This window comes from Syngnathus floridae, chromosome 17, assembly GCF_059516105.1.
Source record: "Syngnathus floridae isolate MCC-2025c chromosome 17, RoL_Sflo_1.0, whole genome shotgun sequence".
Classification (NCBI taxonomy): domain Eukaryota; kingdom Metazoa; phylum Chordata; class Actinopteri; order Syngnathiformes; family Syngnathidae; genus Syngnathus; species Syngnathus floridae.
In genome coordinates this window covers 5,754,929-5,778,415 of record NC_142429.1, presented here as the reverse complement: position 1 = coordinate 5,778,415, position 23,487 = coordinate 5,754,929, and the positions used below count along the sequence as shown (strand labels likewise).

At 45.5% G+C, this 23,487-nt stretch overlaps 4 protein-coding genes and 1 long non-coding RNA gene across 7 annotated transcripts in view; 4 read left to right on the top strand and 1 right to left on the bottom strand.

Moving 5' to 3' along the window:
- LOC148383915 (uncharacterized) overlaps window positions 1-12,067 on the top strand; it is a 151,146-nt gene extending 139,079 nt beyond the window's left edge. Inside the window, exons 10-14 of one of the 2 annotated variants that reach the window (XR_015853574.1) lie at window positions 8,653-8,876; window positions 8,995-9,435; window positions 9,595-9,712; window positions 10,024-10,176; window positions 11,036-12,067. This is a non-coding gene — a long non-coding RNA (uncharacterized LOC148383915). The remainder of the gene's footprint in view (window positions 1-8,652; window positions 8,877-8,994; window positions 9,436-9,594; window positions 9,713-10,023; window positions 10,177-11,035) is intronic. The other variant, XR_015853575.1, reaches the window with a different exon arrangement.
- cenpx (centromere protein X) lies at window positions 11,587-13,643 on the bottom strand. The gene is given in 6 exon segments (XM_088358894.1): window positions 11,587-11,952; window positions 11,954-11,974; window positions 12,254-12,342; window positions 12,417-12,470; window positions 12,566-12,617; window positions 13,071-13,643. Coding segments are annotated over 6 exon segments (300 nt in total). The 5' UTR covers window positions 13,107-13,643; the 3' UTR covers window positions 11,587-11,904.
- syngr2a (synaptogyrin 2a) lies at window positions 13,207-16,229 on the top strand. The gene is made up of 4 exons (XM_088358891.1): window positions 13,207-13,448; window positions 14,189-14,426; window positions 14,782-14,915; window positions 14,991-16,229. Exons 1-4 carry the CDS (start codon window positions 13,350-13,352, stop codon window positions 15,189-15,191), a joined length of 672 nt encoding a protein of 223 aa, XP_088215017.1. The 5' UTR covers window positions 13,207-13,349; the 3' UTR covers window positions 15,192-16,229.
- Window positions 16,230-16,512: 283 nt separating this feature from the next.
- Window positions 16,513-20,379, top strand: cant1a (calcium activated nucleotidase 1a). Of its 2 annotated transcripts, none has more exons than XM_088357804.1 (4): window positions 16,513-16,683; window positions 17,915-18,580; window positions 18,918-19,121; window positions 19,239-20,379. In XM_088357804.1, exons 2-4 carry the CDS (start codon window positions 17,938-17,940, stop codon window positions 19,607-19,609), a joined length of 1,218 nt encoding a protein of 405 aa, XP_088213930.1. In that variant the 5' UTR covers window positions 16,513-16,683; window positions 17,915-17,937; the 3' UTR covers window positions 19,610-20,379. The 2 variants fall into 2 exon arrangements, with proteins under 2 accessions (XP_088213930.1, XP_088213928.1); XM_088357802.1 differs by lacking the exon at window positions 16,513-16,683 and adding an exon at window positions 16,706-17,202.
- Window positions 20,380-21,072: 693 nt separating this feature from the next.
- Window positions 21,073-23,484, top strand: LOC148383911 (pyrroline-5-carboxylate reductase 1, mitochondrial-like). The gene is made up of 8 exons (XM_088357805.1): window positions 21,073-21,217; window positions 21,454-21,525; window positions 21,598-21,668; window positions 21,741-21,920; window positions 22,061-22,282; window positions 22,398-22,490; window positions 22,693-22,856; window positions 22,967-23,484. The coding sequence occupies exons 2-8, from the start codon at window positions 21,459-21,461 to the stop codon at window positions 23,133-23,135; spliced, it is 966 nt and encodes a 321-aa protein (XP_088213931.1). The 5' UTR covers window positions 21,073-21,217; window positions 21,454-21,458; the 3' UTR covers window positions 23,136-23,484.
- The last annotated feature ends 3 nt before the right edge of the window (window positions 23,485-23,487 follow it).

The following is a 23,487-nucleotide window of genomic DNA, read 5'->3' as shown; positions in this document are numbered from 1 at the left end:
TAGCCCGTTAGCTTATTTGTGTTCATTTCCAGTGATAAATTGACAACCAAGGCATCCCACCATAGACAATAAAGTGATCTCGCATTTTTTAGCTTGTCAGGCTAGCTGTGCTTTCTACACTGGAGGCCCGACCGTCTTTGGCAGTTCATCTGAACAGGGTTTGGCTTTTTTTTTTTTTTTTTTATGAGAGGAACATGAAAGCGTGGGAAAGGAGGGGGGAGAATAAAGGCGGCTCACGTTTGATCGTGTGAAAGCGATCTGATTTACAGCTCTAGCCAACACCTTCACTTAGACCTGGCGGAACGTCACCTGCGCATGCCAGAGGACTACGACGGTTCGTTTACAGCCGTTGGCTCGGCGTGGCGGGCGCGTCAAACCACAAATGCTTCATCTTTACTCGTGAGCTAATGCTGAGGAAATCATTAAGCTGTGTCAGACGTCCACGTACAACACAAAGGAATGAGCGCTCTTCTTGTATAAATGCTCTTTATATAGAAGCGGCTGTTTTTCATTCAAGGCCATTGCGTCATGGTTACCTTTCAAGTTGTTTCACCTGAATCCCATTCACTTGTTTCCTACCAGCTTGTGCTGATAAAAAAAATACTTGTAAAATACTCATTGTTGTGCAACTCATCCATTTTCTATAGCGACTGTTCTCATTGAGGTCACAGGTGAGCTGGAGCATAGATTGCAGCTGAAAGAGGCAAACGCTGATCAATTTCTTTTTTTTTTTTCATCAACTTTGTGGCATCTCTGCGTAAAAGAATCTCAGAGCCACAATAGTCGACGCTTTACGAGGCCCGGAACGAAAGAAGAAATCGGATAAAGGATATATTTGCTTCAAAGGGCTTTACTGTAAGAGCAATTTCCAGATGGGCTGGGTCGACCCCATTCTGTAATTAAGTTCTTCACTTCGGCTCGCTCTGGAATTAAAAGGTCGATTGCCACTTTTCAACAAGGAGCTTTATATATATGTCTTTTGTTTGTCTGTGGCCGGCGCTTGAAAGAGCAAACGGCTTCCGCCGTCGCCCCGGGAAGTCTCAACGCCGTCGTAACTGGTCTTCTGTATGTCAGAGGTGCTTTGCTTTTATATTTTGTGATTATTCTGTTTGGCGCCCATCCGACCAGATGAGCCCTTTGAGGTCCAAACAACAGCAAAGCGGCTTTTATTTGATTCTCCCGCCACGGACATCGAATGTGACATGATGTCGCGTCGGCCTTTGCTACGGAGGAGACCTGACTCGGTTTCCTTTTCAAGTGTCTTTACAAAGTGAAAATGTGATGACAGGCGGTTGAGACGAGTGGACTGTAAAGAATTATCTGTGGTTCCGTGGTTTTTCTTCCTCAAAGTACAGCTCCGGGGCGGTTCTCCAAAATTCAATAACAAGCCCCGCTCTGCTTCCAAGACGGATTTTGACATGACAATGATACACTGGCGTCAGACACGGCTGTTTTGCTATGAGAGAAAAATAAATAAATAAATCCCAAGGCATAACAATAATAATGACACAAAAAGGCATAACCTGCTGATTGAACTGGATGCCGGGGACGGCTCGGGCCAATTAATTGAAGTTCTGAAGGCTTTTTTATGTGAGCCAGACATGAAAGATGGCATGCGGTGTTCTTCAAAGGCAGTTAAGATGTATAATTAATAACAGAATTCAGCAATTTGGGACATGACAAAAGAGGACACCCAGGTCTCTTTGAATACGTCGAAGCCTTCCCTCGGATGAATTGCGGTCCTTTAATTAGGCGGGATTAAGAAGATGGGGCGGGGCCAATACCTACCGCCAACACCAGCGCCGACACCCCACACTAAAAACATTTCCCTCCCGTCCGACCCCAAAATATTGGCTGAAGTCATCAGTCAATCAGACTATTGGGTGGCCCGCGGTGAAATCCAGTAAACAATGCCGAATGTTTTTCTGTTTTTACAACCGGCTGCCCTCATGTTATGAAGGAGACTTAAAACCATCAGACGACAAATATGGGCTTGGATAAAACGTCACGAGCAATGCTAACCACATTTGATATCAGAACTAAAGTACCCGACTGTATCAGAATTGGCCAACCGAGACCGGCAGTGTACTGTAAATCCAGCCTTGAGTCTGTCAAAGCTCTTCAAAGAACCTCGATCAGTGACAGTCTCCTTCTGGTCTGCATCTTGCTGGCTTTGTTTACAGATGTTGCGCCCGGCCAGCTACAGCAGTCGGAGGTCTGTCAGCGAGTGCTAAATATAGTTGCATAGAAAGCAAAGCATTTTTTTTTTTTTTCTTGGTTTGCATCTGATGACCAGAGTCAGGTCATGGATCGTTAATACGGATATTTAAAACTGCGAAAAAGTGGCAAATAGCACACACGGAAAGATTTTGACTTCTTGTGTCTGTCTGGGAAAGAGGTGATTCACAGCTTTGGAAAATCAGCGAGAAGCCAACGTCATATATATTCGGTTTCTGCCGAGATGACACATTTACCTGCCAGGAAAATCCACCCAAAACAAGTTAAGGGTGTGAGCGTGTGGATAATGTTTCAATTTCAGTCGCCGCCTTGCTAAGATCTGTGGCCAATATCGCGGCAGATTGTTAGCGTCAACATCTATCGAGATTTAGCATCAGTCGGCGAGTCTTGTGTGCACTTGTCCACGCAAAGTTGTTTGTGGAATTTTGTTTTGCCGTTTTCCGGAGGCAAATCTCTACCCTCGCATCTGTACTGTCCCCTTTCGCTCTCAATGAAGGGACATTGCGTTTCTCCACTTCCATGTGACCTCATCTGTGTTTGATTTTTTTTGCCTACCCGGCCGGGGTTAGCATTTGCGTGCTTTGATCAGGCCTGCCAGGAATTGGCCTTGTTTATCTTGTTTATCTGATGAGAGCCCCTTGATGGGGAGGGGGGCACACATTTGGCATGCCTTGATGTGGGCCTTGATAGCTGCAGGACACTACGAAGACGCCGTAATAGTCGGAGGTGAAGGCAAGGCGATTGCAGATGTGGCTGCGGGTCTTTCTCAACCTCTTGAAGATGGACAAGGAACGGGGAGAACCCCTTTCAAGCCGGATTAGATCTCACAAATCGATGGCCAATTTCAGGTCTGGTAGGCATGCGAGATCTAAGGAGCAGAATTCGCACTGGATTCCAAATCCAATCAAAAGGTGGACTTCCTGTTTCTTGACTAGTTGTGACCGTCAATTACTAATTCGAAATGCGCTCGACCAACACGGACAGAACTTAAGGACTGACAATTTTTGGACTTGAAGTTCCACATGACCCCACATTAACGTTCCGAGATAAGTCTCGATTTGTTTTGACGGTCGACAGCACGCTCTGCTGCCCCCTACAGGATTTAAGGGGAACAGCACCTTAACCTGAGCACTCATCACCGTTCAAAAAGTGCAGACTGAAGCCTTGAAGTCTCGAGATTGACAGTTATTAATCGACGGCCGCTAAGTGCAGGAAATGGCACGTAATCACAGATCGCCCCGATTCTCCACTTCCTGCTTTCATTCATTGACACCATGATGGAGCGCTGAGGAAACGGAGCGTCCCGACACTCGCTCCGACTGACCTCGGACCCTCGGAAATGGAAAGCTTCCTCTCCTGCAGAGCAGCTGGACTCCAGGAGGAGGGCCCCATGTTTATTTGTGCACCAGCTCAATTAAGGGCCTGATTACAAAACCTCTCACTGGAATCTTTCACACAGACCAAATTGTCGCATCAAATACGTAAAGCAAGACTTGTAGATGTCGTGAGGTTTGTTTTTTGAAGGGGGAATTTTTAGGAACTAGTGTTTCAGTTGCCGTATTTGTTTGTGTTGTGAACAGCTGGAGATGCACAAGGATGGTCGAACCCGGTGTCAGTGCGGGTTTTAGCTACTTCGAGAGCATTTAATCTGTTATTTTGTGGTCTCACTCACAAAATTCTTGAAGTCAACAAGTTCACACATGTGGCTGCAATATTACTCTGTCCAGGGATGTTTTTGTGGGATGAGTTCTTTGCTCCTTTTTGGATGGACCAGCAAAATTTTGGGCAAGTGGTGGGTTACACTCTGGAATGGTTTCATCCAAAGTGAGATGTATTTCTTTGTCAGCGGTTCTCTGAAATCCCACTGGATCCACTTTTGCGTCTTACTCCTGTTTCCAGTCCGTCCTCAAGGCTCGGGCACTTCCATGTTGTTTTTGCAACGGGTGGCTTTCTGTTCAAAGCTGCCAAGTGTTTTTTGTCTTAATCACGAGACATTCCGATTGAGTCAATCTTTGACCACCACTTGTGGACTTCAGGATGTTGTTGTTTTTGCGGTGTCATTGTGCAACGACTCGGAGAGACGCGGGAGGACTACCGGGGGCCTCCACCCAATAGGCCAGCCAAAGGTTTGCCAATAATAATCACAACTAGACAATGTGAATGCTGGAGAACTGAATTGCTGTGGAATGCGTTGAAATAAGTTGAGAAACTTTCTCTGTTCAATAGGAAATAAGCTTTCAATGTTACCTCTAACAATAGCGCTATGTTAGCATCTGATGCTAGCTTGAACATTCGTTTACCACTCATATTTTTTGCCTGGCCTGCCTTATCTGGAATCTTCCAACTGTTCGCTGTCAAGTCGTCTGGCGACCAAGCTAGCTCTAATCCCATATCTTTATCGCCACCACCAACGACTCAACGATTCAAACGCAATTGTATGGCTAACCTAACTGTTATGATGGCGATGCCATGCACTTAATTACAAGGATCACCGTGCTTCCTCCAAGACAGCCGGTGCCGAAGAGCTGGTACTTTGCGGCGGTGACGCCAGACTCTCGACGAGGGTTCGAAAGGGAGCGGGGTTGCGGGGGCTTTCGGGGGGCGTCGAGATGAAAGACTCCAGTAGGTGGAGGATGGATCTCGCTTGTTAACATATCGGAGCTTCAAGGGCGTCCAGTGAGATCAAAGAGTCCAAAAAAAGCATGACCGCAATCCATCAAGCTCCCCGATGAGGAAGTGAGAGAGGCTTTCACTGTCCCCCTAATGGGCTTTGATGATGAGCCACAAAGAGAGCATCATAATGGGCCTCATACAAAGTCTAATGTGGCTTTATTGTTTGTCATTAAACAGCTTCCCTCCCACCACCATCTTTTGTGTATTCACTAAATCAGAGGTTCTCAGGGACCCTCGCCGGGGAGAACCTCGTAATCTTAACACCAATTAAACATAACCGCCGTGCACTTAAACGCCAATGTGACATAATTTTGCGACCGATTCAATCTAAATACAGAGCAGGGCGTCTCCGTAAAGAAAAGTTCTGTACTCAACACTTTGCTCACCTCTTAGTAAATGTTGATGAATGTCCGGTTGTATTTTGTCCTGTACACAGCAGCAGCAGGGGTGCCGTTGTGAGCATCTTTCGTCCTTTTCTCTCGGCTTTATTTTGCTGTTTTTTTTTTTTTTGTCGTCCCCCCCCCCCGCCTTTTTGCTTTACTCTTTGATGTGGTTGCCCGGGTGCCGCCAGACAAAAGAGCTTCCATCAGCTGGATGTAAGGGATTGTTGGTGGCAGGGGGTTAAGGCAAGGTGGAACAAGGGAGTGAATAAAGAATCAAAGTAAGTACGATGGGCTTTGGAGGTGGAGGACTCCATGTGAAGCATCAAGCCCACTAGGAGGCTCACAGTTGTCATGACTTCTTTTTTCTTCTTTGTACTGCACGTCATTGTGCCGCCGATGTCTATTTGTGGCCACTCCCTGTTCTCATTACGGTGGGAAGGCCCCCCCGGAAAAAAAAAAACAGTGCTGTGATTGGGTGTTCAAACTAAATTTTGAGTGGGAACAGGTCGCGAGTTCAAGCCATCGTGTGTGATATATAAAAAAAAAACTTTCATTAGGTTTTAAATTAAAAAAATAACAGAGTAATAATTAATTATTAATTACAGTTTTAAAATAATTTTAAAATAATTACGTTTTTGATACAGCAACATCCCCTCTTATGAGGGGTGTGCGCACTTGTGCAACCACGTTATCTCTTAATTTATCTGCATTTCTATCAAAAATATTTCTTTAGAGGAAGAAGAATAACAGGTGTACACTTCTTAAAGGTTTTATGATGTGACAGTTTGACGCTAGAATGAATTCCTTGACTGCACGCTCTTTGGAGTGAGGAAAAGGACACAGCGAGGGCTCCTGAGCCTTTTGGTGGTGCCGACCCAGCGGCCTCATTAAGGCTGACAATATCCCCCTCAGCCCGGCCTCCATTGTCAGGCCAGCTTAATGCTAAATGGCAATTAAAGGCGTCGTCAAGGCGCAGGTATTTTTTACGAGATGGTTTTTCTTTGACGTCTGAGGATAAAAAGCGTAGCGGACATTGGGGGTGTTGACTTTCTATTTCAAGGGCCGCTTCTTCAAATAAAAAAGTTGCACACTCAGCTATGGATTGAACAAAACGATCAAACGTGCAAATACAAAAGAAGAACGCTCGCAAGGAGCTGCTGTAAGCCACAACTCACACCCAGACGCTCACACGCCGACTAACACGACAACCCTCCAAAAAAAACGGCTTCGATCCTTTGATTTTTTTTTTTTTCCCTTCTCTTCTCATGTTCCTCATCCTGTTTTGGAGTTGAGTGTCCGTTGTTGAACTCCATCCCACGTGTTTATACTGCGTGTACGTTAATCACAAGCATGTACACGCATGTATTTATTTGCTCGTGTGCAGTCACGGCTGGAAGCCGCACGCTCTGCACATGCCGGAGGGGCCCGAACTGTGTAAGCAAGAAAACACGTTGGACTTTGAGCGCTCGTTGCACACATGGATGAGAATCGGCGTAAACAGCGTGCGAGCGGGGATGCCGTGTGGAGGGATACGACGGCAACGCTGATTGGACGATGTGTTTACGCGGACGCGACAGCTCGTCTTAACACAGCTGCTTTGCGGGGACGCCCGCGGTATTTCAAAGGGCCAGGCCATGTTGGCCGCTGGATCAATGATATGAAATTCCACCAAACTGAACAAAATTTGATCTTAACTTCAAATGTATATCAGCATCTTCTGATGAATTATTCGGGTTGGTTAAAAAAAAAAAAACGTTTTTGTTTTGACCCCTTGGCCACCCCCCCAAAGGAAAAACATCCTAACTCCGCCAGTGCCCTGGAGTGATTTCAAAGAACGACAAGACTGCAGTCGTCCTGTACGCCGCGACATGGTGTCAATGATCGGCCGCTTTGCCGAGGTCTCCATCCCTTTCCCAAGACTTCAAATTTGGAATAACAAAAGGAAGTCTGACTTCGAACGCCCCAGTGCTACGAAGCGCTCCAAAATCCCGACTGCGGCGATATAAGATACTCCAGCGGTTTGTTCAGCTGGAGATGCGCAAGCGGGAAAAGGACTCGATGGCTACCGATGGCTTTGTTTTGACATGGGTGTGGATCATCTGATCTTCCTTTTTCATATTGTGGCCGCGTTTGTTTAAGCTGCCGGAAAAGGCGGCTGCTCTCAGCAAATGTGAGCTTTCATAACCTTTGCAAGCAAAGTGCACCGTCCGTTCAAGAAGAGGCCCTTTGCCTTCGACGTGACCTTTTGAGTCACTGCGTCATGTCGTTTTTTTATGACTGTAGAATATCTGGGGGATTTTAAAGTTTGAATTTGAGAATGGTAATGTAAATTTTCAGCCCGAAGAAACTGATTTCTTAGCGCACATATTCTTTACCTTCTCTTTATCTTTTTGTTATAGTAGGTGTGAAAGTCTTCTTTGTTTGCTGTGTTTTATTTTATTTTGAAGTAGAATTATCTATTAGAATGAGAATTAGAAAATATAAGCATATAGTAGAGAGTGTTACTTTTCAAATCTTTTTGTATGTGTTGTGTCTTTTTTCCTCTTCCATACCTAATCAATCACCACCATGGTAAAAATAACCTCTCAGCTTGCCTATTTTGAAAAAAAAAAAAAAAAGTGATGGGATCAAATGGTAGATTGTGGAATTTTGCGGCCACCAAACAATGAGTTGAGAAGGAGAACTAATTGGAGAAGATGTGTTTCCACTTAAAAGCAGGGGGGGCAGCCGGGATGGCAGCACGCTATGTTAATAACGAACTTGGCAGCGTTCAACTCGCATCAGTAAAAACATTCTTCTTGTGATTGTTTGTGGTTTCCTCGTTTGCCACGTTTTGTCATCGGAACTATCAAACGAAAGCTTGCCGCGCGTTTTATTTGGGAAGGTTCAGCCAGATGTGGACAATACGCTTGATCTGGAACACTTGACATCCTGTTTCTGCGCACTCCTGACTTATGACGCCGTGGCTCAGGGAGGAGGTTCCTGTTCCAGTGCCCTGCCTAAACATGACAATTTTTTTTTTTTTTTTAAAGAAGATTGTACTCAGACGTGCTGATTATTAACCAGCTAGCAGTTTTGCTGGTTGAAGTTTGCTGTAACAAGTATTGCTCCCATCGACCAATCAGAGGGCAGCAAACTAGTGATGTCATCGAGGGCCAGCTCTGTCTATTGCCATCTTGAATAAGTCAAACAAATTCCTGAAACAAAAAATAGAATGAGGTTATGAATGAACGTCATGTTTGAGAAGAGTGTTGAGAAGGCTGCCAGTATTAAAGAACTTGATCTCATCAAAACACCTTTGGGATGAGCTGCAGCCGCACCCTTCACATCTGTGTTTTTTTTTTTTTTCGACGGACAGAAACGAATTCCCAGACATCCCATGAGGCTAAAATCTTTAGATGAGAAGGCCAAAGGAAAAAGAGGGAGAGGAGTCATAAAGGATAAAAGTCCGTTCCTGTGTGAGCTTTGGTGGAGTCACAGGTGAAGAGATTGACCCGTCGAGTCGGGTTGCGTCACCCATCGTCACAAAAGAATACCTATGAATGAATGTTATTTTGTTGCTAACCAAAACAGCAGCCCCAAGTGAGGCAGTTTGTCACGAGTTCAGGTGTTTCTACCTAATATTTTTTTGTTTTGCTTTAAAATCCACGTTCATAATCTGTCTAATCAGAATTTTATATTTTAAAATGTGTTTTTGCAGAAATTGTCTACTTTTCCCACCCCTCAAAGAAACAGCATGCACTGACCCCGATGGTGTCACCTTACGTCCAGCGACACTTTGTCTTAGCCAGGGTGACACATATGGAGAAACAGGTGCACCTTCAAAGTGTGGACAAGAGCACAAAACTCGCCGCCATTGTCAATTCAGCAGTCGCTACCCGCCTGACATATTTCAACATGACTCAGCAAAATAGTCAAATTTAGAGTTCCACCAAAACGGAAAAGCAAACGGAGAAAAAAAAAAGGTCTGCCTGCGTGAATGATTAGCACAAGACGGCCGACAGGAAGCAGTTAAAAGACAAGGACCAGGACTGCATCCTGACCTCTGAACCCTCACATCCTGACCTCTCCCGCTTGAAAGCTGTCCTGTTGACACACCGGGGCTAATTTAGAGTTCCGGCGACGACCCCCTGCCACCGCTGTGAGGACAGACAGTCAACACGTTGCCAAGAAAGAACTCCACACGACTTTGTTTACCTTTGCGACTCTCAACACTTGACACTCCAATTTGTGACAGCGCCCGATAATCTCAATTTGTACTGAAAAGTAATCACCTTTGTTTCCTTTGATTCTTTCTTAGATTAGGCCCGTTGTTGCCTGTGAGGGCTTCACACGTTCCTGATCCAGGTGGACTTCACGCCGTGCCACCTGCAGCCGGCTAATGGTCATTCCTGGCTCTTTTCCAAACCTCGTCAAAGGTGCTCTCTTTCATCGTGACTCTCAGGTTCACGCCTCGGGTTCCTCGTTTTTATTTAGACTGCCACTTGTGACCGGTGGCCTAAAAATAGTGCACCGCTGACCCCTCTGGCCCAAAGTTTGAAGCCTTTTGACGTCACCACCACTCCTTTGATATTTTTAGCACTTTATTTTGGGGAGTTTGTCCGGTTACGTAAGGAGATTACTGTGTTATTGTGCCACCACTCCGAGGAAGGGTGGGCGAATAGCGGCGACGGCTCCAGAAATAAACCAACCCCGAGGCCTAATTGTGCATCCCTGTCCTCTATTCCAGCGGCATGTCGAGGGGCCCTGACTCGATCATCCGCCTCACCGGTTCCGGAAGAATCCTTTTCCGCCCCCCCACGGCGAGCACAGCGCCGCACCATCTCCAGCCTCCGACTAACAGCCAAGCGCCACAAGCAGTTAGCATTGATGGAACTGCCAGGTATGTTCTGTTCAGCGAGCTCAAGACCCCTCCGAGGGGGCCCCGGAGGCCTCCGGGTGGCGTCCCTGGTGTACATGTGAAGGCGCCCGGATGTGCATTCTCTCCACGCACGCGAGCTGTCGGGCAGGCGACTGTTGTGGAATGCGCCCTGTGGTGGTGTGTGGGGGGGGGGGTCTCAGTCGTCTGCCTGGCGCTAATGCATCGCAGCACCCCGCAGCACGCACACACACAAGCAGTTGAAGTGATGGACGTGTGGGGCCAAAGCCCTGAGTAGCAATTGGTGTCAAGAAAATATTATCTCTTGACTATGAGACATAGATGCGAGCCATTTAGCGAGCCATTTAGATACTTTAAAAGGAACTGTTTTGAAATCAGTTTCAGGAATATTCAAGCTTTTGCCAGGTGCCACAAAATGATCCTAAAGTTTACAATCTGCTCTCCCCTAATTTTAATATCCTTCCCTAGCATCTGGATAGCACTAGAGGGCACAAAGGTACTACTTTTTTACTACGCAAGGCATTGGCGCCATCTTGTGGTATGTTAGGGCCGAAATTGCATTGAAACAGTGAATAGACACACTATGTCTGCATATTGTTGGTTTAGTTGGTGTAGAAAAAACTATATATTTTTTTTTCAATACCCCAACTGTCTTCATGTAATCAACAAAGTCAGCACGATGAGCTTGCGGTTAAGACAGTCGCCCCCCGACCACCATATACTTAAAAACAGACATTTTTTTTCATCACTTGGGTAGGAATATTCATTAGGCACCTCAGACAATTATTTGTATACACACACACCATTAAAACTGACATTTTCCATACCATAATGAATGCCTTTTATCGCATGTCAATCACAGAGCCGTGAGTCAAGGATGACATCCCGATGGTGTCGTATCTATGCAAAAGCAGTGCGGTCCGCCAGAAGAGAATCCCGGGGACACGTCATCTCTCGTCAAATCTCCCTCTCTCCAAGAAAGCGTCAAATCTGGCCCGCGCTGTGGACACTCCCTTGCATTTAATGTCGCCATCAAGAAAAGTTCGAAGTCGTGACTAGGCGCCCCACCCCGCTCCCCCTCTCACTGACTCAAATTGCTTTCGCAGCGGGTTGGCCCGCGCCCTAAGTGACACTTTGGCGCATCGCGAGTCTCGCCGGCTCACTGAGAGCGTCAGCCGTTATTAACCCGACAAATTAGTGACGGAAAAATTGGCCGTGTGTGCAGGGAGATTGTGAATGTATGCGAGTGGAATTCCACCTTTTGCCCCCCCTTTCCCTCCGACTCTCTTCCAGATGGACTCCCAAGCTCGTGAGTCACACGAATAAATAGCGTGAGGTGTTTCGCTGACTCACAATGAAGGAAAAAAATCATTAGGAGAATTTCCACTTGGATGAAAGAAGGAACAGCGTCAATCTTTTTTGTTTAGTGTTTATTTACCTTCACAATGACACCCCGCACATCTTTGGAGCGTGTTCCACCGTGTTTTGTTATGTTCCCCTTTAAACAGAAAGTCTATGCGTGTGGTCCTCTCTGGTCACGTTTGGCCAAAGCGCACTCGCTCGTTCAACTTTCCCCCAGCGCCAGAGCTCCCCTTTGGCCTTCCCTCCACCTCTAACTAAACATCGCAGGACAGCAAAAGGGAACTTCAAAGTGGCCGGAGGGGGTACTTCTTTTTCTTTTTTCTGGTTCCTGGCACTTGTCATCATCTAAGAGACTGGCTGCTCCCCTTATTACTCTAATTGCTTCCAACTGCTGCGGGAGGCTTTGATGCGGGGCGCCCGCCGAGCATGCTGGGAGCACCTGTTGTTGCGCGGGGGAGCACAGGTGGTGGGGCGCTGTGCCTTGTGTTTTTTTTCCCTGCATCACGCACATTGCTCAAAATAAAAACAAGCTAGCAAGGAGATATTTAATTGCACTTTTGAAAGGGGGGGGCCAAAATTACAGTTGGTTGGGGGAGGGGTGGTAGTCATGAAACACTCTGGCACCATCTTGTGGCAGCTAGAAATCCAGCAGCTGAAAAGGAAAAAAAAAAAAGGGAAAGTGTATGCCAGTTAGTGTAAAATGCTTGAGGCTACACACCAGCTGAGGCAGGATCTTCTCAAAGTGCTCGATGTCCACTCGGTCACAGTCGTCACATTCGGCTTGTTTCTGAGAACGCACAGCTGCCTCTGACAACCGCAATAACATGAATATGTCATCGTCTATTCTTAAGTAGTATTATTTGTGTAATGGCAACATTTACCTTCGACAAATATTTTCAGCATCTCCGCCATAAGCAGTATGGCCTCTTGGCTTACTGCAATATAAGTATAAAGAAAAAAGCTGAAAAATTGAGCTAAGGAATTAAAAGCACTTTTTAAAAAAAACAGCCAGCACTAATAATTTACTTACATCTAGTTTTGTCTTCCTTGAAGAAGCTGGACAGAAGTTTGGCCACCGTCTCCTGTGGGTGAAGCAGGAAAAATTGGGGTAAAGTAATATGTAAAAATGCCGTTTATCTCACTTACTGTGCAGTAATGTTTCACAAACCTATCTACAGTATCTATAGCCCCCTCTTGTGGACGAATACGTCATTAACTACCAGACTCCGTACGAAAATAAGAAATTACTACTCTCTCGGTGTACTGCATCGACAATTATGTCATAATGCAAGAAACTCGTTTCATATATTAATATTATGTACATCCGGTTCATTCGGCGTTGGCACATATACACTCACGTCACGTTTAGACATCACTTTTATCGTCAAAATGATAAGCGGTGCAGTAAAAAAAAACGTGTTTGTTTTTCCACTCCATGAGACGGGGTGACATCAGTTTATAGTATTGCCACTTATTAACAAGTTTAAAAAATCATGCTGAACATGCAACGAGCAAAATAATAAGACAACTGTTACCTTCTTAAACGTAACTTCATTGTCCCTTTCCGCCATGTTGTTGACGTCTGAGAAGAACTTGGCGCTCAGCGATTTGATTGGACAAGGGGATAAACGTCATCAATAAGCTCTCCGTATGAAGCTTGTCGTGTTTCCGAGGGTCTTTGAACGTCTCAAAGAAAGGTGCGGGTTTACTAAAGTTTTCAGGAAGCAGTTTAACGTCCCAAACAGAAAGTTTTTCCGGCTTACTTTTCCAACTTTTTTGTCGTTCTTGTTAGAAATTTAAAAAAGACAAAAGATATGCAAAGCAACGTTTATGGAGCCCCGCTGGCCGGTGGCACGTTCGACTTCGAGGGTTTTATAAAAAAGCCTCAAACGATTCTGCGATTCCTGAGTTGGGTGAGTGAGGGAACGGAAACGTTCGTTGGTTAGCTTGGTTAGCTGACGACAGCTGCTACAGCCGATCGCAAACTTTTTGACTAATTGCAATAAGTTAGACACGCTGATGGGTTTGTTGTAGGTCAAAATTAAAACACCAACTATTAGTCAGAGGAAGAGGTTTGCTAAAGCTGTAGTTAGCATATCTTGTGCTGTGTTACGTCATTGCGTCAGTGACTTTTTGTTTGTTTTTGATAGCATGTAGCATCTGAAATGCTTTTCAATGCTCGCTCACAATCCCGGAAGTGGGGCTCAAAATGTTAATATAGGTGTTTTCGTTCCTATTAACAACATTATACTGTTACATTCAGTGGTGGTGGCGTGGTTTGACTCAACATATTTCTTTCTCTTTGATTATTATTATTATTATTATTGAGTATTCCGAAGTTATTTCGTATTCTCCCCCCCCATGTTACCAGTGTATCACTAGCATAACAATATAACTTTGTTCGATTAATATTAAGAAATTATTCTTAGAACATATAAACTTCTTTAAACTACGCCTAAAAGTAGTTATAGAATTAAATGTAAAGTGTATTTCCTTTCTGCATGGAAGGTGTTAATTATTTTCTTGTACCATTCTGACTTAAATTGTTGTAATATGGTAACTTAATTATCATGACAGTACAACTTTTCTTAATATTTTCGTAACATTGTATTTTGACTTTACTCTTTATATCACAATTCACTTTCTCCGCTAGGCCTTTGCCATAGTGGTGTTCGCTACCATCACGGCGGAGGGTTATGTCAACTCCTCCACGGAGCCGGAGCCCAAGTGCATCTTCAACCAGAGGGACAGCGCGTGCAGCTACGGTGTGGGCATCGGCGTGCTGGCCTTTTTAGCGTGCATGGCCTTCCTTGTCCTGGACGCCTACTTCCCGCAGATCAGTAACGCCAAGGAGAGGAAGTACATCATCATCAGTGATTTGGTCTTCTCAGGTGAGAGGATGTCTTATATATGTTCAGTTACTGAAGAACTGACTGAATGTGAAAATAGTTGCGTCAACACATTGTGAAATCAAACAACTAAAAAAGTCTTTAGTTTATCACCGCTTTGTTCTGTTGCGAAACAGTAGTGCTAATTAACAATAACCACCCCCGCTGTTGAGTTCCTCAGCCAAAATTCCAGAGCGAAAAAAATGTGGCAGCAGAAACACTTATCATGTCAAAGCCAAATGGTAGAATTGCAATGTTAATACAAAATAGTGCTAGTTTGAAGTTAATTTGTTTTATGAAGCACAATATTGTAGGGGAAGAAAAAAAATCTATATTTAAATCTATTGTGATGTTGCAGCGGCTTGGACGTTCCTGTGGTTCATCTGCTTCTGCGTCCTGGCCAACCAGTGGTCGTGGACCACCAGCCTTGCCGTGCCGGCTGATGCTGCTCGCGCAATAGTGACCTTCTCTTTCTTCTCCTTTCTCTCCTGGGTGAGCCTCGTGTTGGTCGGCTGACGTTATGATACAAGCCCGACCGTAAGAAGCAACTCTACTTTGTCTCTGTAGGCTCTGCTGTCCTACTTCGCCTACGAGAGGTATCGCCAAGGCTTGAGCGACTTGAACCAGCAGTACACGGACCCCGCCGTGGACCCATCGTACCCCCCAGCCCCTTATGCCACCAGCAGTGGCGCGCCCTCCGGCTACCAGCAGTCCCCGTTCTCCCAAACCCAGGAGGCTCCTGGAGAGTACCAACCACCGCCTTACTGAAAGACTGACCGAAATGTTGGAGGGCGTTTATCTTTGCCAAATTCCCACGTAAGACACGTCCCTGCCCTCCTCTTTTCTCTCAGTAGGACATGCACATGTTCATTATTGTGTCAAATGATTGTTTTTTAATGACTTGCTTCTCTGGGAGGGAAAAGGAGAGCCTCGCTGCTTTCTTGTCTTTGTACCAAAACCACTTGAAGCCCAAATGTGTTGCAGCAGCACAGGAGAGGTTAGGAAAATATCACAAGAATGTCTCCATTAAAAAAAAAAACTACTGTCATGGTTTCATTTAATTTAATAATCACTTAAGAATGGCTTTTGTGCACTGTGTATGATTCAATCTATCAATATTTTAATATTGTTTCAATGTAAAAGCTTTGATTGAGAGTGGGTTTTTTTGGGAGTGGGAGGGGGAGCTTTAAATCAGAGTTTCCAAACCTTGGTTACATTTTCCCGAAGTCTTTTTTTTTTTTTTTTTTTAAGGTATTAGTACATGAGGAGAGTAATATGCAGAAATGAGTCTGCCTGCAATGAACCTTCATGTCTTTCTACTTCCCCCTTCACTATGACTTTCTTTTTAAAGAAAAGCGCTTCCTCATGTGTGCATTGTCACGTACACTTAAAATTGTTTTCACTTTAAACACATTCAGGCGAGGTGACATAATGCGGCAGAGTGACTTCCCATCAATTGTTTAGGCCTGTCACTATATGTTGCTAACGTAGAATTATGAATTATTTATTTGAAAGAGACAATCATTTTCACGCACTAGAGTGAAATTGGATCATTATCACCCACACATTGATTTGTCACTTGTGTTCATGTACTTTTGTTTTTTTTTCTACACGTAGGTCACCATTAAATGGCAGCAGTTCATCTTGTCAGGCACAGGACAATCACATGAGTAGCACATTACTTATCACATGACCATCTTTTTTGCTTCTTTACGACAGGTTTTGCATTGGAGAAAACGCAAACTCAAGTGCCTTACGCAGTATTCTCTTTGCCAAATAATAAAATAAAACAAAGTTTGTTCCTAACCTTTTGGACTCTCATTTATAACCTCATCTAACAGGATTCAGTGTAGATGTGTGCTCCTTGGGCAAATATTGAACTGGTGGTGGAGGACTGCAAATCTGCAAGGTGAAATCTTGTGGAAAATATAAACTCTAAAATATAGTTGTTTTTAAATTTGAGATAAATAAATAAAAACTGGAAACACTTTACGTTTCAAAATGGACAGTTGTGATTTTGGAGGGGGCGTGTTGTTTCTGAAAAGCAAATCTATTTCCGAGTGCGCCTGAAGGCAGCGTATTCGTCCTATGTCAAGGCAACGCTAGATGACGTCATCAGCCTTGACCAGGAAGTTGTGAAAATCTGAGGTTGTGTGTATCGGTCGGAGGTGTAAAGAAAACTAAAATAAACAAACGTCGAAAACGATGACCCCAGAGCTCCGAGTGTAGGTGGACGGCGACCTGACGGTGCGAGTGCGAGGTGAGTGCCAAACGACATCTTTATTAGCCTCGTTTGCTCTCGGTGTGTCGGTTCGGGGGGGAATTAGCAATGTAGCTAACTACCCGGATGCTCCCAGTTGATGCGAGCGGCTGTTAAATGTTTGACGACTACCTGAACTCGCTTTGTATTATGTTGGAATAAAGAAAAAGGTCGAACCCATTAAAAAAAAAAAGTAAATCCACACTTCGTAGCCAAGTACCTCCATCACAAACATATATTTAATATAATAGACGAGGCAAAAGTTTTATTCCCTTGAAGTGTTCTTGACAATTTACTCATGTACCTCAACATATTGACTGTTCTGGTTGCCCATTCACAAGCAGGTTAATAATAAAGGTTTTCATGATGCGTAAGTAGTGTGCAAAGTTTGCCCTCACTCCCCCTCGCACCTTTGGACTGGGACATGATCCTTTAAGTGTAGTTAAAGTTCAACAGCATGGCACTAGCAGGAGAAGCCAATGCAGGCTGAACGACGGTCTGCTCGGAGGAGACGGACAGGTAAGCCCCTTTGTAGCAGCACAGAGGCGCTTTTCACAGGGGTCCTTATGGACCGCCATTAGGCCGAGGGGCCCCCCTTGCCGTCAAAGCCTCTTTGACTGCCACGGGTAGAGGTTGCAACACTCAGTGTCAAGAGAAGTCGATACAGAGGAAGTATGTCTCAAATTAAGGTGGGACTTGCTTTTGCTTTGCCAAAGTTCTAATAATAATTCAATTGAAGTAAGTCACTTGCAAGTTGAGCTTGTTCTTCCTGTTTAACGTGTCTTAAATGCTGATGTAAGCGTGGCACCATAATCCAAGGGTGTGTCCTTTTTTTGTTAAAACAAATGATCCAGAGTGTGAGTAGATGCTTTATTAGCCAGGTCAGCAACTGAATATTGCTTCAACCCACGTGTCAGCTTTGGGGAATCTCGGTTCGGATTACGATGACTATTGCGCCATGAAAATGTTTCTCGTCTGAGCCCCTTGGGCGGCCTCCGTAGGTAAACGCTGTCAGTGTTGACCCTGACTGGACTGTCAAAGCAACTCGAATTTGATTGAACATTCAGCTTCAAACAATAGTTTTGTTTAATTTTGACTCGCCTATATAGTTACAAAAGTTCTGACAAGAATGTTGATCCTGCGCCAATATTCGCTTGAATCAATGGGCACATTAAAACAAGTTTAGTTACAATATAGCAGGCTGACACTTACTTGACCTTGTTGTTTTCAGGTCGCTCCCGGCCTCCGTCCTCTATGACTGCAACCGCAGCCTACGCCAGAGTGGAGCAGAATGAGCCCATGAACGGCTTGCGCATCTCTGTAGGGGGTCTGCCCATGCTGGCCACCATGGCCAATGCCAGCGACCCCCGCTTCCGCCTCAAATGGCGGCCCATCGTGGCGGCGGCCGTCTCGCTGGTCGCCGTGCTGCTGCTCTTCATGCACTTGAACGCTGGCCTGCAACCCCGTGTCTACGCCGACGGCCGCAGGGCGGAGCTCCTGGACCCGCCACGGGGGGCCAGTGGCTACAACGATACCTACCCGCTGAGCCCGGCCGAGCGCACGCCGCATGGCACGCGCTACCGCATCGCCGTCATCGCCGACCTGGACACGAACTCTCGTGAGGAGAATGCGCTGACGTGGTTCAGCTACATGCGGCGTGGGCACCTGCTGGTGTCGCAGAGCGGCGACAGCGTGTCGGTGGAGTGGGACGCAGAAAAAACGCTGCTGCAGAGCCACCTGGCCGAGAAGGGGCGGGGCATGGAGTTGTCGGAGCTGGTGGCGTTCAACGGGAAGCTGTACAGCGTGGATGACAGGACGGGCGTGGTCTACCACATCGACGGCGCCAAGGCCGTGCCCTGGGTTATCTTGACGGATGGCGATGGCAGCGTGGCCAAAGGTTGTATTTTAGCAGCTGTGAATTGAACGTCAGTGCGAGTGGTTGTCTCTCGCTATCGGTCGCCATTGTTTCCGATTTTTCCACGAGGCGATACTGCCAACCTACCACGCTTCCCCCCATGTTGGCTTTTATTGTCATTCATTTTTAATAAGGCCCATATTTGATATTTCTTCTGACATCTGGCACCATATTATTCCAATAACTATTTAATCAAAACCTTATTAAAAAAGAAAAAAATCTTCATAAAATAACACATCAGCAAGATTGAAATTCTGGATTTATTGATTACACTTATACTTTTTTTTTGCAGAATGTTAACGTCCATTCTCTCCGGTAGGTTTCAAAGCCGAGTGGCTGGCGGTGAGGGACGAGCACCTGTACGTGGGAGGCCTGGGCAAGGAATGGACCACAACTTCGGGCGAGTTCGTCAACGACAATCCAGAGTGGGTCAAGGTAGTCGGCTTCCGCGGGGACGTCGAGCACAAGAACTGGGTCCCCGTGTACAAATCGCTCAAGGCGGCCGCAGGAATCCAACCTCCAGGTCAGAAATTGCAAAAGGAAGGGGAAAAAATTGTCATTTTATTATCATTATAATACGATATACATTTTTAAAAACAATAATTGGGAAATAATATTCATGATCAACACTCCTCCGCAGGTTACCTCATTCACGAGTCGGCAGCGTGGAGCGACACGCTACAGCGCTGGTTCTTCCTGCCGCGCCGCGCAAGCACCGAGCGCTACGAGGAAACTGCGGACGAGCGGCGTGGCACCAACCTGGTGCTGAGCTGCTCGCCGGACTTCACCGACGTGACGGTGAGCCGGGCGGGCCCGCTGGACATCACGCACGGCTTCTCCTCGTTCAAGTTTGTGCCCAACACGGACGACCAGATCATCCTGGCTCTCAAGTCGGAGGAAGACGCAGGCAAGATCGCCACGTATATCATGGCGTTCACGCTGGACGGACGCATTCTCCTCCCTGAGACTAAGATCGGGGACGTCAAATACGAAGGCCTGGAGTTCATCTAAAACTGTTCTGCGTTTGTTCCAGATTCAGTTGTCAGTACAAAAATGAAATCCGGCCTGTTTTCAACTCTGGAAATAATGAAGAAACCGCTGCCAAATCATCCTTTTAGGGACATTTTCGTCTCATTTCGTAACTCCCAAATATGAAGATCATTGCGTTGAGCATTTATTTGTAGGAAAAATGTGAAATTCAAATTTGTGCTGACTGGCATTTTTCTTCCAGAGCTGTATATTACCACTTTTCTAAAGTAACGACTGAAGTTTTTTTCCCCATTCATTGTTCGCAGAACACAAAAACTCAAACAAATTCTAAATTGCTGTAAATATATTTATTAATAATTTTCTGGGAATTTCAGAGGTTGTTTAACGTAACTTCAGCCCTTATTTTAGGAAGGTGGTGATAATTTTAATTACTACAAAAATATCACATTTAAAAAAAAAAAAAAAAAAACAGTCAGCCAATCATTCATTTTGTGATTGCTGTTTGAAAATGGAAAGAAGGAACAGGGTTCCGTGCCGAGTATCCTGTCACTCAACACGGAAGCGACAGTCACTCTCCCCATCGCGTCTGTCATCATGCACGACGCAGCCTTTCACCATAAAGCAGCAGCACCTTGGCATCTCGTAGCAATGACGGAAGATCTCTGCTCTGTCTTCCGTTGAGAATGAATGTACTGTACAAAAATACCATTTATTCGACTGTTTAGTTCTCCTCCAGCACATACTATCCAGTCTTTGCTCCGACATTAAAAGTCATCACTCTGGACATGCCATTGCAATGCATTCACAAGCTCTTTTGTCCTCCTCTTGATTGTCCAATAACACTTTGCTGAAGTTAGCTCAGTGTACATGAAAGATGTCTGCCAAAAATGCAGTATTGTCACCAGATGTAAAAATACACTTTTTTCTGTTTGTATTTTGTCAAATTAGGAGAGCCTCTTGTGCGAGGCTTCTCTTGATGCAAGTATTGAGCAGATTAATACCACATGCCGCCGAGTCAGCTGCCGTGTAAATTGAATCAAAATCCTCGTTGGGGTCCTTGAACAGCTGGAAAAACCAATTGCATCTAACTTGTGTTCAATTTGCATGCATGAAGTCTTACCTCAATCTCTTGGATGTTATAGCACGGTCGCTTTGATGGCTGAAAGACATAGTTTTTGTGGATTTACTTTAAAAACAATAAGGGGCATCTAGAAATTCGTTTTGAACAGACCATCAGGACCTTGTAGATACTCCCACCCAACATTGAGCACTATATGTATTAATTATTCTCTTACACATTCGCCAAGGAGGCCAGTTCCCGCAATGCGGTTGTTCCACATTCCACCAGCAGATGTTAGCATTTCGCCATATGCTTGACATCTGCTGCTCGTCTTTCTCCCCGCGGCACAAACTGATGCAACTGGTTCTGCCTTGAAAATAACCCGCCCCCTATTTGTCATTTCCGACGGTGCGATTGGTTGGTTACGTCACACGTGGAGAAAGCGTGCGCGGTCATTGGTTCCCGCATCCGTCTGTCAAATAATACGCCCCCCAGGTATGATTGACAACAAGGCGGGCGAGAGCGACGTTGAAACAAGTTCTTTCTCGGAGTTATTCTTCTTTATATCCGTAAGTTTCTCTATTTGTTATAATGTACTTCGGTGCAGCTGGTGTCAGTGTTTTAAAAGCTTAGGTTCACTTTGGTTGAAACTTTATTATTATTTATGTCGCAACTTCCCTCATAATGTTTCTGTCGCTGTCATGGGTGACCAGCCTCTAATTTTCACCAATGCCAATAGTGGTTCGCTGTACTATTGTTGGTCTAAATATTTTAAGCTCAAGTATCCTTGGTGTCCATTTGGCAGGTAAGATGAGTGTGGGCTTTATAGGAGCAGGCCAGGTGGCTCACGCACTGGTGCGAGGCTTCACAGCAGCAGGTATGTTTGACTTCCAACATTCATTCCTTCATGCTTTGATCAGTTTGCGATCTGATCAATGGACATCTTCAGGCGTAATCGCCGCCCACAGAATCACAGCCAGCTCTCCGGAAACAGATCTCCCTACTGTCCAAGGACTCCGGGTGGGTTCAACTTTTAAAAATACAAGCCTTCTTCTTAATGTGGTTAGTAAGTCAGTGACAATATACGTGCAGAAACTAGGGGTGTATTTCACGACAAGCAACAAAGAGACGGTGACCAAGAGCGACGTCCTCTTCCTGGCAGTGAAGCCCCACATCATTCCCTTCGTGTTGGACGAGATTGGACCAAGCATCGAACCTCGCCACCTTATTGTTTCCTGCGCTGCTGGTGTCACCATCAGCTCCATCGAAAAGGCGAGACAATCATCCATTTCCTATAGCGCTTTTCCTTATTGAGGTGGCAGATGAGCCGATGCCTTTCACAACTGACAGGTGTACCCCCTGGATCTGTTGTCAGCCACTCACAGTTTTGTAACCAGTGTATGCTCTTGCAGAAGCTGCTGCAGTATCATGCCGCTCCGAAGGTAATGCGTTGCATGACCAACACGCCAGTGGTTGTGCGTGAAGGGGCTACTGTGTACGCCACGGGTACCCATGCAGAGGTGGAGGATGGAAAGCTGCTAGAGCAGCTCATGGCCAGCGTGGGTTACTGCACAGAGGTGGAGGAGGACCTCATTGATGCCGTTACAGGCCTGAGTGGAAGCGGACCTGCTTACGTGAGTCGCTTACTTCATCATTTTTACATTGCTTGTATGTGAATGGGTAGATCGATGCATTTGTAAGATGTGTGTGAATGGACTAGACCCGGATATACCCATGGGGATCTTGCAGGCTTTCACTGCTGTGGAGGCCCTCGCTGACGGCGGCGTGAAGATGGGCCTGCCCAGGAGACTCGCTGTACGTCTCGGCGCTCACGCCCTGCTGGTATGAACCTTGGACCTTGGGTGTTATCATGCGTTAATAAAAATGTGGTGAAGACATGTACCATATAACCCGTTTCGAAGCACCTCTAAGTCATTTGTATAAAGACCAATCCTGTTATACTGACCTATGAATGGCCACTCTGTCTTCCTTCTTCAACATAAACGCCTCTCCCTTAATCTAACTCTTTTTGTGTCTTTGACAGGGCGCCGCTCGGATGTTACTAGACTCGGAGCAGCACCCCGGGCAGCTCAAGGACAACGTGTGCTCACCGGGGGGCGCCACCATCCACGCCCTCCATGTCATGGAAAGCGGCGGCTTCCGCAGCCTTCTCATCAACGCCGTTGAGGCCTCCTGTATTCGAACCAAGTAACCGCAGCAAAATGGCTACGTTACCAATGTCATGCGGGTTATCTGGTATTTGTGCAAGACTTTTACTTGAAGCATTGCCTGCACTTGTTTTTTTTTTCCCTCAAAAGGGAACTACAGTTCTTGGCAGACCAAGAGAGAATTTCACCAGCTGCCATTAAGAAGACAACCCTCGACAAAGTGATGCAGCAGCCAGGAGTGACCGTGGAGGCCGTGGGTGTGCGATCACGTGGGATAAGCATCTTCAACCACAACCATCCAAGAACAAAGAAAAGTTGATTAGGCTCCAAGAGAAATAACACAAGTTGGCATTCCTTTCTCTTTGTTTTATTTTAACATTTCAGAAAAGTACAGACTTTACACAATGTAAGACAATGCTTTGCAATGAACTTGGGGTTGAGAATCTCGTATTTATGCAATACATATATGGACTACTGAGTTTGGGCGAGAGGGATTGTACATATAAGCTACCTGGGGTAACATTTCTTTTTCCAATTAATGGGTTAGTTAATTTTAACCAAATGCATTCTAAATATTAAAATTAAAAGTGACACAGATGGGTTTTTTTACACAAATAGTATGATTCGGACCATCTGTCAATTTTGAGTCAATAAAATGTCAACTTTGAGTA

What these genes read in the sequence shown, in the direction of transcription:
- cant1a (XM_088357802.1), top strand. Translation starts at nt 17,163, where the DNA reads ATGCAGGCTGAACGACGGTCTGCTCGGAGGAGACGGACAG. An exon ending in TGCTCGGAGGAGACGGACAG is followed by an intron (nt 17,203 to 17,914) that starts GTAAGCCCCTTT and finishes TGTTGTTTTCAG; the next exon opens with GTCGCTCCCGGCCTCCGTCC. An exon ending in CGCAGGAATCCAACCTCCAG is followed by an intron (nt 19,122 to 19,238) that starts GTCAGAAATTGC and finishes ACTCCTCCGCAG; the next exon opens with GTTACCTCATTCACGAGTCG.
- syngr2a (XM_088358891.1), top strand. Translation starts at nt 13,350, where the DNA reads ATGCAAAGCAACGTTTATGGAGCCCCGCTGGCCGGTGGCACGTTCGAC. An exon ending in TTCTGCGATTCCTGAGTTGG is followed by an intron (nt 13,449 to 14,188) that starts GTGAGTGAGGGA and finishes TTTCTCCGCTAG; the next exon opens with GCCTTTGCCATAGTGGTGTT. An exon ending in CAGTGATTTGGTCTTCTCAG is followed by an intron (nt 14,427 to 14,781) that starts GTGAGAGGATGT and finishes GTGATGTTGCAG; the next exon opens with CGGCTTGGACGTTCCTGTGG.
- LOC148383911 (XM_088357805.1), top strand. Translation starts at nt 21,459, where the DNA reads ATGAGTGTGGGCTTTATAGGAGCAGGCCAGGTGGCTCACGCACTGGTG. An exon ending in CCATCAGCTCCATCGAAAAG is followed by an intron (nt 21,921 to 22,060) that starts GCGAGACAATCA and finishes ATGCTCTTGCAG; the next exon opens with AAGCTGCTGCAGTATCATGC. An exon ending in TCGGCGCTCACGCCCTGCTG is followed by an intron (nt 22,491 to 22,692) that starts GTATGAACCTTG and finishes TGTCTTTGACAG; the next exon opens with GGCGCCGCTCGGATGTTACT.